This window comes from Acomys minous (genome assembly GCF_964271855.1).
Source record: "Acomys minous genome assembly, chromosome: 15".
NCBI classification, from domain to species: domain Eukaryota; kingdom Metazoa; phylum Chordata; class Mammalia; order Rodentia; family Muridae; genus Acomys; species Acomys minous.
This window is the reverse complement of record NC_140497.1, coordinates 81,800,629-81,818,367: the sequence shown is the minus strand read 5'-3', so window position 1 is coordinate 81,818,367 and position 17,739 is coordinate 81,800,629. Positions and strand designations below refer to the sequence as shown.

At 47.5% G+C, this 17,739-nt stretch overlaps 1 protein-coding gene across 1 annotated transcript; it reads left to right on the top strand.

The window, feature by feature from the left end:
- Positions 1 to 5,319: 5,319 nt before the first annotated feature.
- PGLYRP2 (peptidoglycan recognition protein 2) lies at positions 5,320 to 16,220 on the top strand. Its single transcript, XM_084758829.1, has 5 exons — positions 5,320 to 5,435; positions 8,151 to 9,104; positions 10,104 to 10,314; positions 11,114 to 11,411; positions 14,281 to 16,220. The coding sequence occupies exons 1-5, from the start codon at positions 5,372 to 5,374 to the stop codon at positions 14,290 to 14,292; spliced, it is 1,539 nt and encodes a 512-aa protein (XP_084614955.1). The 5' UTR covers positions 5,320 to 5,371; the 3' UTR covers positions 14,293 to 16,220.
- The last annotated feature ends 1,519 nt before the right edge of the window (positions 16,221 to 17,739 follow it).

Genomic DNA, 17,739 nt, shown 5'->3' with positions numbered 1-17,739 from the left:
ACATGGCAGCCCACAACTGTCTGTAACTCAAATTCCAGTGGATCTGACTCCCTCACACAGATATTCATGTACAGCAAATGCCAAATGTATATAAAAATAATTAGATAAAAATTATTTTTTTAAAAAAAGAAATACTTTTTAATGAAAACATAGGGAGTTCCTTTCTATTGGGGTTTAGCCCGTAGGTTAGCGAACACTTGCCTAATGTGTGAGGCCCTGGGTTCCACCCACAGCACAACAAATAGTAGCTTTGATATGAGTCCAAGCGACCAACACCAGGAAACACTGTACTGTAGACTGTGGACTCAGAGTGCCTGATGTGTAAATAGAGGCTCATCGATTCTCGCCACTGTGTTACTCTGATGTAGGATGCTGACGTGTGGGGGCTGGGGCTTATTTAGGGTGCTTACAGAGACTCTATACTTTGTACTCAGTGTCGCCATGAACATAAAATATTTGGGGGAAGCCAAAGCAGGAGGATCACTAGGTTGGAGCCAGCCTGGGCTACACAGTAAGATCTTGCATCCAGTAGTTTAAAAAGTAAAACGGGCTGAGAATTATGTATTCCCAGCCATCAGGAACCTGAGGCAGGATTATAAACTCAAGCCAATTTAGCTACATAGTGAGGCCTTGTTTCAAAAGATGGTGGGGAACTGATGATGTAGTTCAGGGGTAAGACCACTAGGCCAGCATGCTCCCGAACCTATCTGTTAAGTAAATAATAAATACACTCTTTTTCTTTCTTTCTTTCTTTTTAAATTTTATTTCTTATGTATACAGTATGCATCTGATCACATCATAGGTGGTTGTGAGCCACCATGTGGGTGCTGAGACTTGAACTCAGGACCTCTGCAAGAGCAGTCAGTGCTCTTAACCACTGAGCTATCTCTCCAGCCCCCAATAAACTCTTTTTCAAATCAAGTTATCTTGGTAACTGGGGTTATCAGCTTTACCAAGGCAGAAGCTTCACCCAAGTACCTGCCCTGAAAGAACACACAGCCCATGTACTTTGTTTTTAGGTAACATTTCTTTATCTATTCTTTTATTTTGTGGAGGTACATGCTCACGCGGAAGTCAGAGGGCGACTATCAGGAGGCTGTTCTTGCCTTCCATCCTGTGGGTTCCGGGGATTAAACTCAGTTTTGGTAACAAGTCGTGCCTTAACCTGCTGCCCCATCTCACTGGCCCCAGCCCACATACTTTAGCAGACAGAGCCTTCAGTTCCTAAATCTTTGAAAACCTGGGCTTGACCGAGAATATTGCTTCTAACTCCCCCTGAGAAGCACAGCCTGTTCAATCCCTTGCCTCAGCGATCTGCTTTCTGAGCTGCTTCTGTATACCTGACTTGGTCCTGGATGCTCAAAGGTCACTAGGAAGAGAATAACTGGGTCTGAAGATGCATCCATTGGCGGAGTGATTGCCTGGCACGAGGGAATGCTTAGGCCTGATCCCCAGCACCCCATAAGCTAGCTGTGTTGGGGGCACGCCTATAATCCTAGCATTTGGGTGCCAGAGGCAGAAGATGGTAGGTTCAAGGGCATCCTTAGCTGCATAGGGAGTTACATAGCCTGGGCTACATGAAACTCTGGAGAGAAAGAAGAGAGGAGTGGGGGGAAACCAGGAAAGACACAGATCAGAATGCCTGGTAGGTGAGCAGACACAGGGGTGGCTCCCTGGGGAATTCCAAGCCTGGCTCAGTCTGGGCTTCCCCAGCCAGGCCAGGTACCTGTCTCATTGCTGAGTCCCTAGCCTGGTGGGCCTCTTAGAAAGCTGTAAGGCTGGTTTGAAGGTGGGAGGCCGAGGCCGAGAGGGAAGCAGTTTCCATACAGCTCAGCCTCGGGGATCCCGCCCAACCTGATACCAGAATAAAGGAGAGCTAGATCTAGTCTGGACCTCCCAGCACTTAGGAGAAGGCGGGAGGTCAGAGAAGTTCTAGGCCAACCTAGGCTACGTAAGAGATTCACGGACAGCCCGGAAGAGAGACAGGACCATTCTGCAGGACTCGGACATCAGCACCCAGAGAAGGGGACGGATCCCCTACTACAAACCTAGGTAGGCTCCTGGAATGAAACCAGAGCCCTGCTCTTTGTTTATCCACGGGGCTGGAACTGGGCTGGGAGACAACTTCCAAGAGCCAGACATGGCGGCTCACATCTGGAATGCTAGCCCTTAGCACACTATGGCGGCTCACATCTAGAATTCTATAGCACTTAACACACTAAGGCGGGAGGATTGCTTTACGTTCAAAGTCAGCCTCAGCTACAGACGGAAGACTGGGAAGATGGCTCGGTGGGTCAGAGCATTTGCTGTGTAAGGATGAGGGCTTGAGCTAGAATCCCCTCCCACCGTGTTAAAAAGGGCAGTAAACCCAGCATTTGGAAGCAGAGAGAGATGGCAGAAGCTGGGAGGAGATTGCAGGCAGCCTGAGACGCAAGCAATGATCTTCTGGTTCAGGGAGGGACCCTGTCTCCAGGCAGTAAAGCAGACAAGGATAGAGGAAAACACTGATGCACTTCTTGCCTCTGAGTGTGCATACATGGAGGTGTGCACTGATGTACATGCACCACACACACACACACACACACGAACATGCACAGGAACACGCACATGCACAGTCTCAGATTTTTAAAAAAGCGGGGCCAGTGAGATGTCTCAGTGGGTACAGGCACTTCCCCACCACCACCACCCCCCCCACAGCCTGATGACCTGAATTTAATCATAGGAAGCCACATAGTAGAAGGAGAAAACTGACACATATAGCACACACACCAAGGACTTGGTGTATAGAAGCACACACAGAGACAGGAAGAAGTTGAAGGGAAGGGGAGAGGAAGGGAGGGGAAAAAGAGACTAAAAGCAGAGGAGGAAGAGGAAGACCCCAACCTTTCCAGCATCCTGGGGCGGGGGTGTGCAGCACAGGAGACAAGGGTGGTGGTACTAACCGCAGGCTTCCTCTCTCTGCTTGCTAGAATGCAGATGTGGAATGTTCCTGGAAGGCCCATACGTTAAAGGCTGGGTGCTCAGCATGTAGTGCTAGAAGTGACAGAACCTCTAAGACACGTGGGCTATCGGAAGGAAATCACTCAAAGGGACCCTGACCCTTCGCTTGTCTGTCCTTGCATCTCAGCTTTCTCCATCGTAAGAGCCTCTCTCCTGACAGGACCAGAGCAGCCAGGCCAACGACCGACCGACTGAGGACTACAGCTGCTGAAACTGTAAGCCAAAAGGTATCTTTCTTTCTTCCTTTAAAAAAAAATGATTATGTCTCTGAGTGTGGTGTCTCATACCTTTAATCCTAGCACTCGGGAGGCAGAATGAGCAGATTTTTGTGTTTGTAGGGCAACCAGGTCTACATAGCAAGTTTTGGGATAGCTGGGGCTACATTTTTTTTTTTAAACAAGAAAGGAAAGCAAAAAGAAAAAAAAAATCTCAGCTCACAGAGACAAGCTTCCATCTTGCCCAGCTGTCTTACCAGGCAGCTGGGAGGGTCCTCTAGTGGCAGGGGGCAGCCACAGAGCTGTCATTTCTGAGACAGGGCAGAGTTTACTGGATTGACTTCAAAGCATCACTCCCAAGAATGAGCAAAATTTAAACTGGCTGGAGTAGTATCTCCCTAAAATCCCAACACTTAGGAGTCTAAGGTCAGAGGACTCCGAGTTTGAGGCAAGCCTAGGCTACTTAGCAATATCCTGTCTCAAAATAAGATGTAGAAAGATAGCATCATGTGGCACGCATCTGTAATCCCAGTCCTGTGGGAAGATGGAGATGGGGAGGAGATTAGGAGCTCAAAACCAGCCTGGGCTGCGTGAGACTCTGTCTCAAAAGGTAGATGATAGATAGATAGATAGATAGATAGATAGATAGATAGATAGATAGATAGATAGATAATAGTCTGGAGAGATGGCTCAGAGGTTAAGAGAACTTACTTGTTTGCAGTGGACCTGAATCCAGATCCCAGCACTCACATCAGATAGCTCGCAACCGTTTATAACTCCAGTTCTGGGGACTCCAATGCCTACTTTTGTCTTTCATAAGTGTTGCCCTTGTGCAAAAACCCACGTACACAGAATCACTTATATACAATTAAAAATAAAAGGACTGGAGAGATGTTTTAGTGGTGGTGGTGGTGGTGGTGGTGGTGGGTTTTTTGTTTGTTTGTTTTGTTTTTTGTTTTTTTTTCAAGGCCTGACTACTTGAGTTCTCTACCTAGCTCTCAAAGTGGAAGAAGAAAACTGACTCCCAAAAGTTGTCCCTTTACCTCAACTTACACGCCGTAGCATGTACACATATCCACACTCATCTTGTGCATACACACATGCAATAATAATGTGTTCAAATTTAAATGTAAAAGTATATATATATATATATATATTTTTTTTTTTTTCAAGACAGGCTTTCTCTGTGTGGCCCTGGTTGTCTTGCCATTCACTCTATAGACCAGACTGGCCTTTAACTCAGAGATCCACCACTCTCTGCCTCCATCACCTGCCTTAAACATAGGAGTGGGGTTTTTTAGGGGGGTTTGTTTTGTTGTTGTTGTTTGTTGTTGGTGGTGGTGGTGGTTTGGGGTTTTTTGTTTGTTTGGTTTGGTTTGGTTTTGGTTTTGGGTTTTTTTTTTGTTTGGTTTTGGGTTTTGGGTTCCTGGAGGTTTTTTGAGTCAGGATCTCTGTACATAACCTTGGCTGCCCTGGAACTCACTATGAAGACCAGGCTGGCCTTGAACTCAGTAAAGTCTTTTAAGGTATATTGTAGAGGGCCAGATGTGGTAGCACATGCCTTTAATCCCAGCACTCAGAGAGGCAGAGGTAGGCCAGCCTGATCTATAAAGTGAGTCCAGGATAACCAAGGCTATACAGAAAAACCCTACCTAAAACAAAACAAAACAAAACAAAACAAAGAACTATATATTAGAACAAATAAAATAAGATAAAATGGAAAAAGGGAGCTGGCAATATAGCTCAAAGGTACAGTGTTTGCCTAGCATACATAACACCCTAGGTTTAATCTCCAGTACTGAGGAGGAGGAGGAGGAGGAGGAGGAGGAGGAGGAGGAGGATGATGATGATGATGATGATGATGATAAACAACAATAATAAATTATTTTTTAAAAAATATCTGGAATTTGAACTTCAGTCAACAGGTTTCTCTTGGCATAGACCTGTCTAATTGACCCATCATGTCACTCTGGGCGGGGACAGGACATGATGGAGGAGACTTTGACACCCAGATAACCTTGACCACACGCTCTCTACTCCCACACTCACTACTTCCTGCCCTTAGCTCGACTGGGCGAGTGTGCTGTGCAGCTGTGCTCTGGTAGGACATTTAAATGCCCCTCTCCTCCTTAGCACCTGTGCCCTGGAACTAAACAATGAAGGCCCAGGGCGTCCTCTGGATCCTGCTGGGATTGTTGCTGTGGCCAGAGCCAGGGACAGGTAAGTCCAAAGGCAGAGGCCTGGGGGGAGGGGTACTTGCTTTATTCAACCCGAGTGGTGAAAGACCCCAGAGCCCAGCAAACTGCCACACTGGCACCTCACATGTCCCCAGCACCATAGAGTCAAGGACGGGATACAAGGGGCAAGACCTGGGGACCTGAAGGCAAAAATTAAGGGTGATGGGAGGAAAGAGACCTTGGTTTGGCTGAGAAGCAGCAGAGACAGAAAACAACAGTCACAGAGCGGATTGCCCGAGGAAGAGCCCCGGTTCCAGGCACTAGGATGAAAATGACTTGGAAGCCCTGGGTGTAGAAACACCTGTCAGTATTTCTAGACCATGGGGAGCTGCGAGAGGAAGCTCCTGAGTTTGAGGTCAGCCTGAGCTATATGATGTATTAGAGGCCATCCTCCAATAAACAGCAAGGCCTGGTAACAGATAAAACAACCTACCTTCCTATATTCAAATCATACCTCCTCCGCTTCCTGGCTGTGTAGCCTGGAGCAGCTAATATGACATCTCTGTTTCAGACGCTTCATCTGCAGCAGAAAGGCTAATGAGACATACCTCATGATGTTTTATGAGGATTAAATAGGTTATATATCATTAATAATGTTGTCTGGTACATAGTAAATGTTCAGACATTGGCAGTTATTCAACAAACCCTAACTCCACTGTGGACCTGGTATCCTAACAGCTCTACATTCCACTTACTTACTTACTTACTTACTTACTTGAGACAGGGTCTCACTATATAGCTCTGGCTGTCCTGGAACTCATTCTACAGAGCAGGCTGGCCTCAAACTCAGAAGTCTGCCTGCCTCTGCCTCCTGTATGCTAGGACTAAAGGCATGCGTCATTATGCCTATCTTAGATTCCCTTTGGGGTTTTTTGTTTGTTTGTTTTTTGGTTTTGTTTTTGTTTTTTTGAGACAGGATTTTTCTGTGTAGCCTTGACTGTCCTGGACTCCCTTTGTGGACCAGTCTGGCCTTGAACTCACAGAGATCCACCTGCTTCTGCCTCCCGAGTGCGGGGATTAAAAGTGCGCGCCACCATGCCTGGTCGATTCCCTTTGCTGAAAAGGGGAAAATCCATTCTCCTCTTCCCCGTTGGCTGTCTGTTTGTCTGTCCATCTCTCTGTGTATCCATTTGTAGCTAGAACGGCCTGGAACTGTGCAGTTCAAGCTAGTCTTGAGCTTGTGGTGGTCTTCTTGCCTCCGAATTTTTGAATGCTGGCCTGAGCCACTGTGTTCAGCTTCCTTGGCATTTGTTGGATGATTACTTCTGAGGCAGCAACAAACATCTTATGTGCCAAATAAGGCACTAATGATGGACCAAAGAAATTATCCCGTTCAAATCTAGCTCAGTAAACCAGGGAGTTTGTGGGGGGTTCCTTATAGGAATATGGGTGACTCAAATGCAATGGCATCACCAAAAAAGCCCATCCCCAGCATGGATAGTGGCTCACACAAGCTGCATCTCTGGAGCCCCCTACTGAACTTGCAGGCAGTGTGGCTGGATGGAGAGTCTCCACTTCCTTACAGATGCTATTGCTTGTATAACCTTCCGAGAGGAGCCTCCTGCATTTTGAGTCTTTAGGAGTAGGTTTTAGGAATTTCTCCGAGACTTCTAAATTAGAGGCCTCAGGTTGGAGGAAATTGCTACATAGCACTTGTATGTCCTTCAACATCTCTTTCTCTCTAAAACTGCCCAGTTCTAATCTATCACCAAAAACTGTCTGTCTGGGCTAAAGAGATGGCTCGGAGTTTACAAGGATGCACTGCTCTTACAGAAGACCCACGTTCTGTCCCTAGCTCCCACACTGTACCCACACCTACCAATAACTCCAGCTCCACTGTATCCAAAACCTCTGGCCTCCAAATGCACATACCCAGATACAGCCACAGCCACACTCTTTGTAATAATGAAAATAAACCTTAAAACAATAGTGATGCAATTATATGTCTTTATTCCTACACATGCAGTCATTCCCCCTGCTTTTTGTGCGTTGCCACCGCCAGCTACCTCCCTCCCACACCTCTATACTGTCTGCCCCTCTTTCGTATAGTAGCCCAGAGAACGATCTCAGAATGATGTCTTAATCTATTGCTATGAATAGACGCCATGATTACAGCAACTCTTATCAAGAAAAGCTTTTCATTAGGGCTGGCTTACAGGCTCACAGGTTTAGTCCATTGTTAGCATGGTAGGAAGCAAGGCGGCACATGGACAGACACGGTGCTGGAGGAGCTGAGAGTTCGACGTCTTCATCCACGGGCAGCAGGAAGAAGATGGAGAGCCACTGGATCTGTCTTGGGCTTCTTCTGAAAGCCTCAAGGCCACTCCCAGTGACACACTTCCTCCAACCAGGCCACACCCACTTCCCAATCCCTCTCAAGTAGTGCCACTCCCTAATGACCATGCCTATGGGCGTCCCATTCCTATTTGACCCACCATCAACGCTATCTTGTCCAGGCTTCTCTCCTGCTTATAATCTTGCCAGGGCTCCCCAATCCTCATAGACAGTCCGACGTCCTTAACTAAAAGGCAGTGGTCTGGTTGCCTCAGTTTCCTTTTCTATACAACGGTAGTGCTGGCCACGGTGATATCACTATGATGGAGAGCTAGGAAAGTTAGGAGAGTGTGACATAAACAGTAGGCGGTTTGGGAACAAATGTAGCTGGGCAGCTGGGTTGACGCGCTCTCTTCTCCTGCAGCCTCCTCCCTGCCCCTGGTCATGGACTCCGTCATCCAGGTACTTGCTGAGCTTGAGCAAAAGGTGCTGGTGGCTGAGGCCAGCGGCACTGCCTCGGCATGGATTCTGTCAGGCAAGAACTCCAGCCCCCACAATTCCCTTCACCAACACCTGCTGCTCAAGGCGCCAAGGCACAACACCACAGAGCCAGATCCCCACTCACTGAAGCCAGAGTCTCAAGCCCTGGTTTCTGAGGTGGCCCAACATGATGTGAAGGATGGGCAGGAATATGGAGTGGTGCTGGCACCTGATGGCTCCACTGTAGCTGTGAAGCCTCTACTGGCTGGGCTGGAGGCTGGCCTGCAAGGGCACGGGGTTGTCAACTTGCCTTCAGATGGCCTGGAAGTCACGGTCGCCTTCACAGAAGCCTCTTCTCCAGATGTTGGAGCCACTTCACCAAGCGGCATTCCCAAGCCTCCCACCGCTGTGGACAGACTCCTGACAGTCACCTTGGCTGGAGACTTGGGTCTGACCTTCCTACATAGTCCCCAGACTCAAAGTCCTCCTGGCCTGGGTACTGAAGGATGCTGGGATCAGCTTTCTGCCCCCAGGGCCTTCACACTGTTGGACCCCAAGGCCTCCAGGCTCACCATGGCTTTCCTCAACGGTGCCTTGGATGGAGCTCTCCTTGGGAACCACTTGAGCAGGATCCCAGAGCCCCGGCCACCCCTCAGCCACCTGCTGAGAGAGTACTACGGAGCTGGAGTGGATGGAGATCCATTGTTCCGAAGTAACTTCCGAAGGCAGAATGGGGTTGCTTTGATTTCAGCCCCTGCCCTGACCCGGCGGGTATGGGAGGCCCTTGTCCTGCTACAGAGGCTGGAGCCAGGACATCCGCAGTTGCAGAACATGAGCGCAGAACAGCTGGCTCAAGTAGCCACCTTCGCTACCAAGGAGTTTAATGAGGCTTTCTTGGGTAAGGAGTTCCCCTGGCCCCTCATCAGCAGGATCCAGAGCCCAGGGAATTTGGGGGTGGGAGTGTACAAAAGAGCCTATAGAATAGGCAAAGAAATGCCAAAGTTGGTCCTTAAAGAATAAATGAGAATTTATCTGACTTACATTGGGAAAAAAAAAAAAAAGAGGGGTTGGAGGTGTAGCTCAGCTGGTAAAGTTCAGTGCATGCATAAGACCCTGTCTTCAATTCCTACCACCACAGTAAAGTGTGCATAGTGGTGTATGCTGGCAATCCCCACCCTTGAGAGGTAGAGGCCAGGGAATTGGAAGTTCAAGGTCATCCTTGAATATATATCAAGGGCTTCATGAGACCCTGAAACACACACACACACACACACACACACACACACACACACACACACACCTGAACTCTACCCACCCACATACACATACAAGAAGTGGTAACACACAACTGGAAGTCAACACATGGGGGATGATTCTTTTCATCTGTTTATTTGAGACAAGGTCTACAGAGCCCAGACTGATCTTGAACTTGAAAGCCCACTTCGTTAATCTCTCAAGAGCTGGGGTCAACAGGGATATACCACCAAACTCACACTTGTGGGTTTTCTCCTGGAAGTAGCAGGACACATAGTGGAGTCTGTCTATCTATCTATTTACCTACCTACTTATCTATTTATTTATCATCTATTTGTTATCTATTTTTCTGTTATCTTTCTATCATCTATGTTATATTTCTATCATGTTATATATATTTCTATGCTATATTTCTATCATCTATTTCTCTGTTATCTATCATCCGTCTGTCTGTCTATCTATCTATCTATCTATCTATCTATCTATCTTGTGTATGCCCTCTGAGCCATCTCCCCGGCCTAAAACTAGACTCTTGTCAATCCCGAAGGCCGGAGGGATGCCCACAGGTTCGTTTTAATAGAGATTAGGTCTACTAGAAGGAAATGCTTAATGATCAGAGTCTGGTGTTCCCTTGCTCCCAAAGGCTGCCCAGCCATTCACCCCCGCTGCCGCTGGAGAGCAGCGCCCTACCGAGGCAGACCAACTCCACTCCAGCTACCCCTTGGATTTTTATATGTACATCACACATACGTGCCAGCGCCACCCTGTACCACCTTCGATCTCTGTGCCGCCGACATGCGCTCCATGCAGCGTTTCCACCAGGATGTGCGCCGCTGGGATGACATCGGCTATAGGTGAAGCAGTAGGACTTGGCCTAGTCCACTGTGGGAGGGGATGGAAAGTAGGGAGTAGAGCAAATGGGCAAGGAGTTTGTAGTGGGATGTAGGGCTGGGGAGATGGCTCAGAGGGAATTAAGAGCACTGCCTGCTCGCTCTTCCAGAGGTCCTGAGTTCACTTCTTAGCAACCACATAGTGGCTCACAACCATCTATAATGAGTCTGGTGCCCTCTTCTGGTATTCAGGCACATATGAAGGCAGAACCTTGTATATGTAATAAATAAAAATTAAAAAAAAAAAAAAAAAAAGAGCCAGCGAGGTGAGGTCCAAGATTGGGGTGAGACTATGAATCTCAGCAAGGGAGAGAAGAGTGAATAGGGGAGTCACCACTTCTTAGAGATAGATTCAGAAAGGGAGAAGTTTTGTTTTGTTTTGTTCGAGACAGGGTTTCTCTGTGTAGCCCTGGCTGTCCTGGAACTCTGTAAGCCAGTCTGACCTTGAGCTCCGGGGAGTGCTTCTTTCGCCACCATCGACCCATCAACCAGATGCTTTTTTTTTTTTTAAAACGAGACAAGGTCTCTGGAACTCGCTATGTGAAAAAAGAAGCTGGTCTCAAACTCAAAGAGTTCTTCCTGATTCTTTATCTGAATGGTACCATTCTGCCAGAGGTACCGGTTTCTGAGGTTTCACTTGGTGTTCAAGTGATACTGAATTGAGTGAAACAGAGGTAGTGTGCAGCACTTGGTGTCACATGGCACCGGAACAGAATTTAGGGCCGTGGCCTTGTTGAACCTTCTGTCCCATTCCCCTCCGCAGTTTCGTGGTGGGCTCCGACGGCTACGTATACGAGGGTCGCGGCTGGCACTGGGTGGGTGCGCACACACGCGGCCACAACTCCCGCGGCTTTGGCGTGGCCTTCGTGGGCAACTACACTGGATCACTGCCCAGCGAAGCGGCGCTGAACACAGTGCGCGAAGTGCTCCCTAGCTGCGCCATACGTGCGGGATTCTTGCAGCCAGACTACAAGCTGCTCGGCCACCGCCAACTAGTGCACAGCGACTGCCCTGGGAACGCGCTCTTCGACCTGCTGCGCACCTGGCCTCACTTCACAGAGGTGAGTCTGCCCGTGCATATGCCCGAGCTTAGTCTGTCACCCCTGAACCTCCGAAGCATGAATCAGGTCTAGCCTTCAGTCGCTCTCCACGGCAGCGTTTGTCCAGTCTATTCTGACTACACAACTTCTTCAGCCATGGCCTTGCCCCAGTTGTCTTTTGCCTAACTCCTAACGCCCCTGCTGGCACCGCTCTGATTTACAGAACCTCAGTCAGGCCTTCATTACTTGTACTCTTAGATTACAGACCTCCAGCTGCCCAACTCCCTCCCCCCAAACCAGGCCACACCCACCCAAAGTCTCTCTGAAATTGTCCAGCGGTCCACTGTTGCCTTTCCGGCCCCTTCCTCCTTACAGCTGCAGGCAAGCCCAGCCCTCCTGAGGCTGACGCTCCCATCCAAGTAGTATGCAAGATTTCCTGGGGGGTACATACCTCAAATAGAGACCCTTCGAAAGTAACAAGTCTCTACAAAGTCCACAAAGTGGCTGTTTTTATTGGGGTATGGATGTGGGGTTAATTGCAGGGCAAGGGATGACTTAAACGCAGCTGCATCATGGGAATGCCCACCTCGACATGGGTGATGACCCCTGAAAGCTGCAACCTTGGCGTTCTCTACATGACTCGCAGGCAGCTCACTGGTGGCAGATCCCCTCTGGGCAATTTTTGGCAACTGGGTTGGTCAGTCTCGTCCCTCACCTTGCCTCCCAGCAGTTGTTTAAGCTTCCATTTAACCAGCCTTGATGACGTAGCCCTAACTCTTTCCTTGAGGGGATACTTCAATTCATAGGAAAGAGCTATACAACACCAAAGCAATCTCGAATTATAAATTTACCCTTTTAAAAAAAGATTTATTTTTTTTTTTATTTTGTGTGTGTGCATGTGCATTACATGTGCGTCAATGCCCGAGGAGATCAGAAATGGAAATCAGATCCCCTAAAGTTAAAGTGTACCCTTGTAGACATGGGGCCTGAGAACAGACCCCTGGTCATCTGCAAAAGCTGCAAGCACTCTAAACTGCTGGCTGGCTCTCCGCCCATCCCCCATTTTGCCTTTTTTTTTTTTTTTAATCCCATCACTCAGCAGGCAGAGGCAGCCAGAACTCTGAGTTTGAGGCCAGACTGGCCTATAGAGCAAGTTCCAGGATAAGCAGGACTACACAGAGGAACCCTGTCTCTGAAAAATCAACCTTCTTATCTGACCGATCTCCTAACTCTTTGTAGCAGACCACGCGGTGTGAATGCCCACCCCTGCCTCCCTAGGCCCTGCCCTTACCCCTCAAGCCTTACGCCTGCCCCCAAAATATGTAAGAGCCAGGAACTCCTGAGGCGTTTTTTGGAACTGAAGTTTCTGTCTCCTCTCTCTTCAGGGTTCTCTCATGATTGTGGCCTGTTGCTACTCAAAGCTCTCATCTGAAGAGCAATTTGCCTTAGGTCTTTACTGCCAAACTTATTATGCTTTTTATTAATTTATGACAATACCCAAGACAAAACCTGTACTATCTTATCCCAGGCCCCCAGACTAGAACTCGATCCAGCCTCCCATCCTGAAGTCTTCCGCTCATACAACACTAACCTAACCTGTGACCCTTCACCCCAAGTGATTTTGGTCTGCATAACCTCAGTCCAGTCCCTACCCCTGTGTTGCTCTCCTCTGCTTACCTCACCCCTGAGGGCCCTTGATAGCCTTTGATCCTGAAGAGTCTCACGTGAGAGCCGTCTAGACAAAGCCAGTACAATCAGCCTAAAGGCCTCACTCAGCCTCTGGCTTCCCATACTACCTAATCACACCAGGACAGTCGCATTACCTGTTTTGTTTTGTGCAGAAAAATCTTGAGTTCTAGCCCAGGCTAGCCTTGAACTCCGCTGTGTAGCTCAGGCTGGCCTCCACTTCACCACCTTCCTGCCTCTGCCTCACGTGCTCGCATTAGAGGCTTTCCAAGTGCATCACACCCAGCTGCTACTTCTTTTTTCTTCTTTTTAATGCATGTAGGGGTGTGTGTGTTTGTGTGTGTGTGTGTGTGTGTGTGTGTGTGTGTGTGTGCGCGCGCGCGATCTTTCTTATTAAGGACAACTTCCGGTGTTATCCTCAGGAAAGCTGTCTACCTCCTTTGAGACAGGGTTTCTCACTGACCTGAAGTTCCACCAAATAGCCTAGTTAGGCCCAGGGGGGGGGTCTTCTTGTCTCCAGACCCCCAGTGCTGGGACTAAAACGTGCCACTTTGCCTAGCATCTTTGTGTGGTTTCTGGGGCGGGGGGTGGGGGGGTGGGGGGGTGTCAAGCGCAGGTCGTCACACTTGCAAGGCAAGCACTTTGCCGGCTGAGCCACTTCCCCCAGCCTTTGTTTTGGTTTTGAGACAAGGTTTCTCCATCACCCGGGAGGGATGATCTTGAACGTCTGGTCCTTCCGCTGCTCCATCTTCTACTCACCTGCATCTTGCCTCCCCTTTCTCATTAAGCTGTTTACCTGCCTGCCCTTTGCCTGCAGACAGGTTTGAGTTTGGTTTGGTTTGGTTTAATAGGGGAAGACTTGTTGTGTAACCTGGATTAGCTTTAAAACAAAATGAAACGGAGGAGTTTCCACAAGGTAGCCTCAACCTCACAGAGACCTGCCATCTCTACCTCCTAAATGCTGCATTAAACACTAAAGGCATGGACCACCACAGCTGGCCCAAGGTTAGCCTTGAATTCCGCAAATCATTTGGCCTCAGACTCCCAAGTGCTGGCATTGTAGCTGTTTCCCCATCACGTCGAGCTATAGTCAGCTTTGTATCCTTCACTTTGGTCCCCTGTCCTGTATCCAAGATTCCACAGCAAGGCAGGCAGACCCAACCGCATACACACCCTAAGTCTCATATTCTCTTATTTCTTACAGGTGAAAAACTAAGAGGGACCCTTGGAGATACAAGAGACACTATCCCTGATGAGCCTTTGAGCAACCACAGGCCTCCAATAAAAGGACCACTGAAAACAAATCTCTTATGAGCATTGTCTCATTGCTTAAAAAGCCAACTCAGAGACCAAAAAAGAAGAAAAGTGGGTGTGGCTCAGTGGTAGCACACCTAGTTGACAAACAAAAGTCTTTTTGTTTTGTTTTGTTTTTTTATTTTTCTGGACTTGGCTGTCCTGGTACTCACTCTGTAGACCAGGCTAGCCTAGAATGCATAGAGATCCACCTGCTTCAGCCTCCTAAGTGCTGGGATTAAAGGTAGGTACCAACACTGCCCAGCTAAGGGTTTTAATCCCTACTCTAACATCACAAAATAAATAAAGCCGGGTATGGGAGGAAGGAGGATTTCTCTGAAGCAAAGGCTATTAGGAACTGTCACCGCACAGCAATGAGTACTGGACAATCAGAGTGACAAAAATGGAGGCAGTTTATTTGTCGAACTTGCAAGGTCAAGTGCCAACAAAAATGGCAAGTATGCCCCATTAAGAGAAAAATAGTCATTTTTTTTTAATGACCCTGATGAAAATTCCTTTCCCCCTCTTTGCTGCATGTTGCCTAAGTTTCATTCTCCATCCCTTCCCCCCTTTTTCAGTGTATGCTCTTAGTCATGATGTAGCAAACTGCCTGTATCCTCCCATCACGAGAGAAATAACCTTTGGTTTGAAAAGAAGGTTAGCCGAAAGACTCAACAAGAAACCACAAACTGTTAGGGCACGAAATCCAGTGCCTCCTACTTAACCTGAATGTAAGCCCATCTAAGGGACTTTTGTATCAAAAATAGACCATTTGTATTTTGTTTCCTGCCAAGGCTAGAGGCTAGCCTCTACTACAGAATCAAGAAAAATAAACAAACAAACAAACAAATAAACAAACAACTCTCAGTACAAAATGATGATTTGGAGGCAACCCTAGAACCTCCCTGTTGGGGAATGCGAGAGCAAAAACCTGGAGGAAAAATGGCCAGAGAAAGCAGTGCTTGAAAATACCTTCCCACTGCAGACAGGTAGAACTCCGTAGGAAGACAGCAACAAATATACCCTTCACTGTCATCTCTGAGCCTAAGAGGCAGAGAACCTGTATCACTGGCAGATGGCCACTTTCAAGGAGTGTTAACTCGATGGCACTTTGGGGTTGTTTGTCACATAATCAACAGATTGGGCCCCATTTCCTAAAAAGAAGTCTTGTATCAAAATTGTAGCCTGAGGCTGGGCATGATGTTACATGCCTATAATCCCAGAACTCTGGGAGGCAAAGGCAGGTGGATTGCTGTGAGTTCGAGGCCCACCTGGTCTACAAATCAGAGTCCAGGACAGCCAAGGCTACACAGAGGAAAACCAACAGCTAACTAACTAAATATATAAATAAAATAAATCCTTTTTAAAAATGTAGCCTGAGGCCATAGCTCAGTAACCCAGCACTTGCCCAGGATACTGGGGGCCTGGGTTTTATCTCTAACACTAGAAAAAGAAAAGAAAGGAGAAAGTAAAAAAGGGAAATGTTGGGAGAAGGCCTGGTATGCAGCAAACTAAACTAATAAAACTGAAGAACTTTGAGTTTGAAGCCAACCTGGTCTACAGAGTGAGTTCCAGGACAGCCAGGGCTACGCAGAGAAACCCTATCTCAAAAAAACAAACAAACAAACAAACAAAAAAACCCAGCTGGGCAGTGGTGGTACACGACTTTAATCCCAGCACTAAAGAGGCAGAGGCAGGTAGATCTTTGTGAGTTCAAGGCCAGCCTGGTCTACAAAGAGAGTCCAGGACAGCTAAGACTACACAAAGAAACCCTGTCTCAATAAAACAAAACAAAGCAAAAAAATTAATTCTGTATATCTGTGTCTGGGTTTATGCACTTGCACTGTTGAGTGTAAGGACACTCAAATGCCGCCAGAATGGCCTTCAGGCCCCGTGGAGCTGACATATGGATGGTCGTGAGCCACCCATGACATAACATTTCTTGCTTAACCTCAGAGCCACCTCCCCAGCCCTTGACTGTGAGCTTTTTGAGACTGATATCATCATCCTTTACAAATACGGAAGCACAGAGAGAGGAAATGACTTGTCTGAAGTCAAGAAGATGGCCAGCACTCCAACCTGGGTCAGAATCCTGCTGACTCATTTCTGCCCGAACATTCTTTTTTTGTTAACCTTTTATTGCATTTTATTTGTTTTGTGTGTGCATAGCATGTAGGAGTCTGAGGACAACTTGTGAAAGTCTGTTATCTCCTTCTACCGAGTGGGTCCCTGGGAAGTACTTTTTATTCATTGAGCCATCTTGATGGCCCCATCTCTTTCTCAAGTAAACATTTATCAAAACATAAAAGATACTGACTAGACAGCACACCAAAATTGACCTCAAAGAGATTTCACAACCAAACACACCTATGTCACCAGCACCAAAACTCAACAGCAGAGCATGTTAACTTTATGTTGTATGAATTTTACTTGCATTTAAAAATAAATCTGGGGGCTGGAGAGGTGGCTCAGTGCTTAAGAGCACTGCCTGCTCTTCCAAAGGACCTGAGTTCAATTCCCAGCACCCACATGGCAGCTCACAACTGTCCGTACCTCCAAGATCTGACACTTTCACACCAATGCACATAGATTAAAACTAAATAAAATATTTTTCTAATTTAAAAAAATAAAATAAAAATAAATCTGGAATCCTCTGTGTAGCCTTGGCTGTCCTGGACTCTGATTTGTGGACCAGGTGGGCCTTGAACTCACTGGAGAAATGGCTCAATGATTAAGAAAATATATTCTGAAACCCAAATTGAGCTCCCAGCACTTATATCAGGCAGCTAACAAACACCTGGACTGTAGCGTCAGGAGAAGCCAATGCTTCTGACCCCTAGGGTACTCCCTCCCCCCCCCTCTCTCTGACACACACACACACACACACACACACACACACACACACACACACGGAGTGTACATTATAAGTACTGGTCAAGATGATTAATCCCAGCATTCAGGAGACTTGGGCAGGAAGATCAAAGGTTTAAGGACAGCCTAGGCTCCATTCAAGCCTTGTGTAGATCAACTGATGAAACCTTTGTCTAACACAAATGAAACCCTAGGTTTAAGGGTGGAAATAAAACAAACAAAACCAACCAATAAGCAAAGAGGCTAAGAAGCTTGATATCTGGATCACACCTGTAATCCCAGCACTCGAGGGGAGGCAGGAGGATCAGAAATAGTCTACATACCAAGTTCAAGGCCAGCCTTAGACACAACACACACACACACACACACACACACACACACACACACACACACACACACACACCCCATCTTACAAAAGTCTCCTCTAGAGCTGGAGAGATGGCTCAGAGGTTAAGAGCACTGACTGTTCTTCCAGAGATCCTGAGTTCAATTCCCAGCA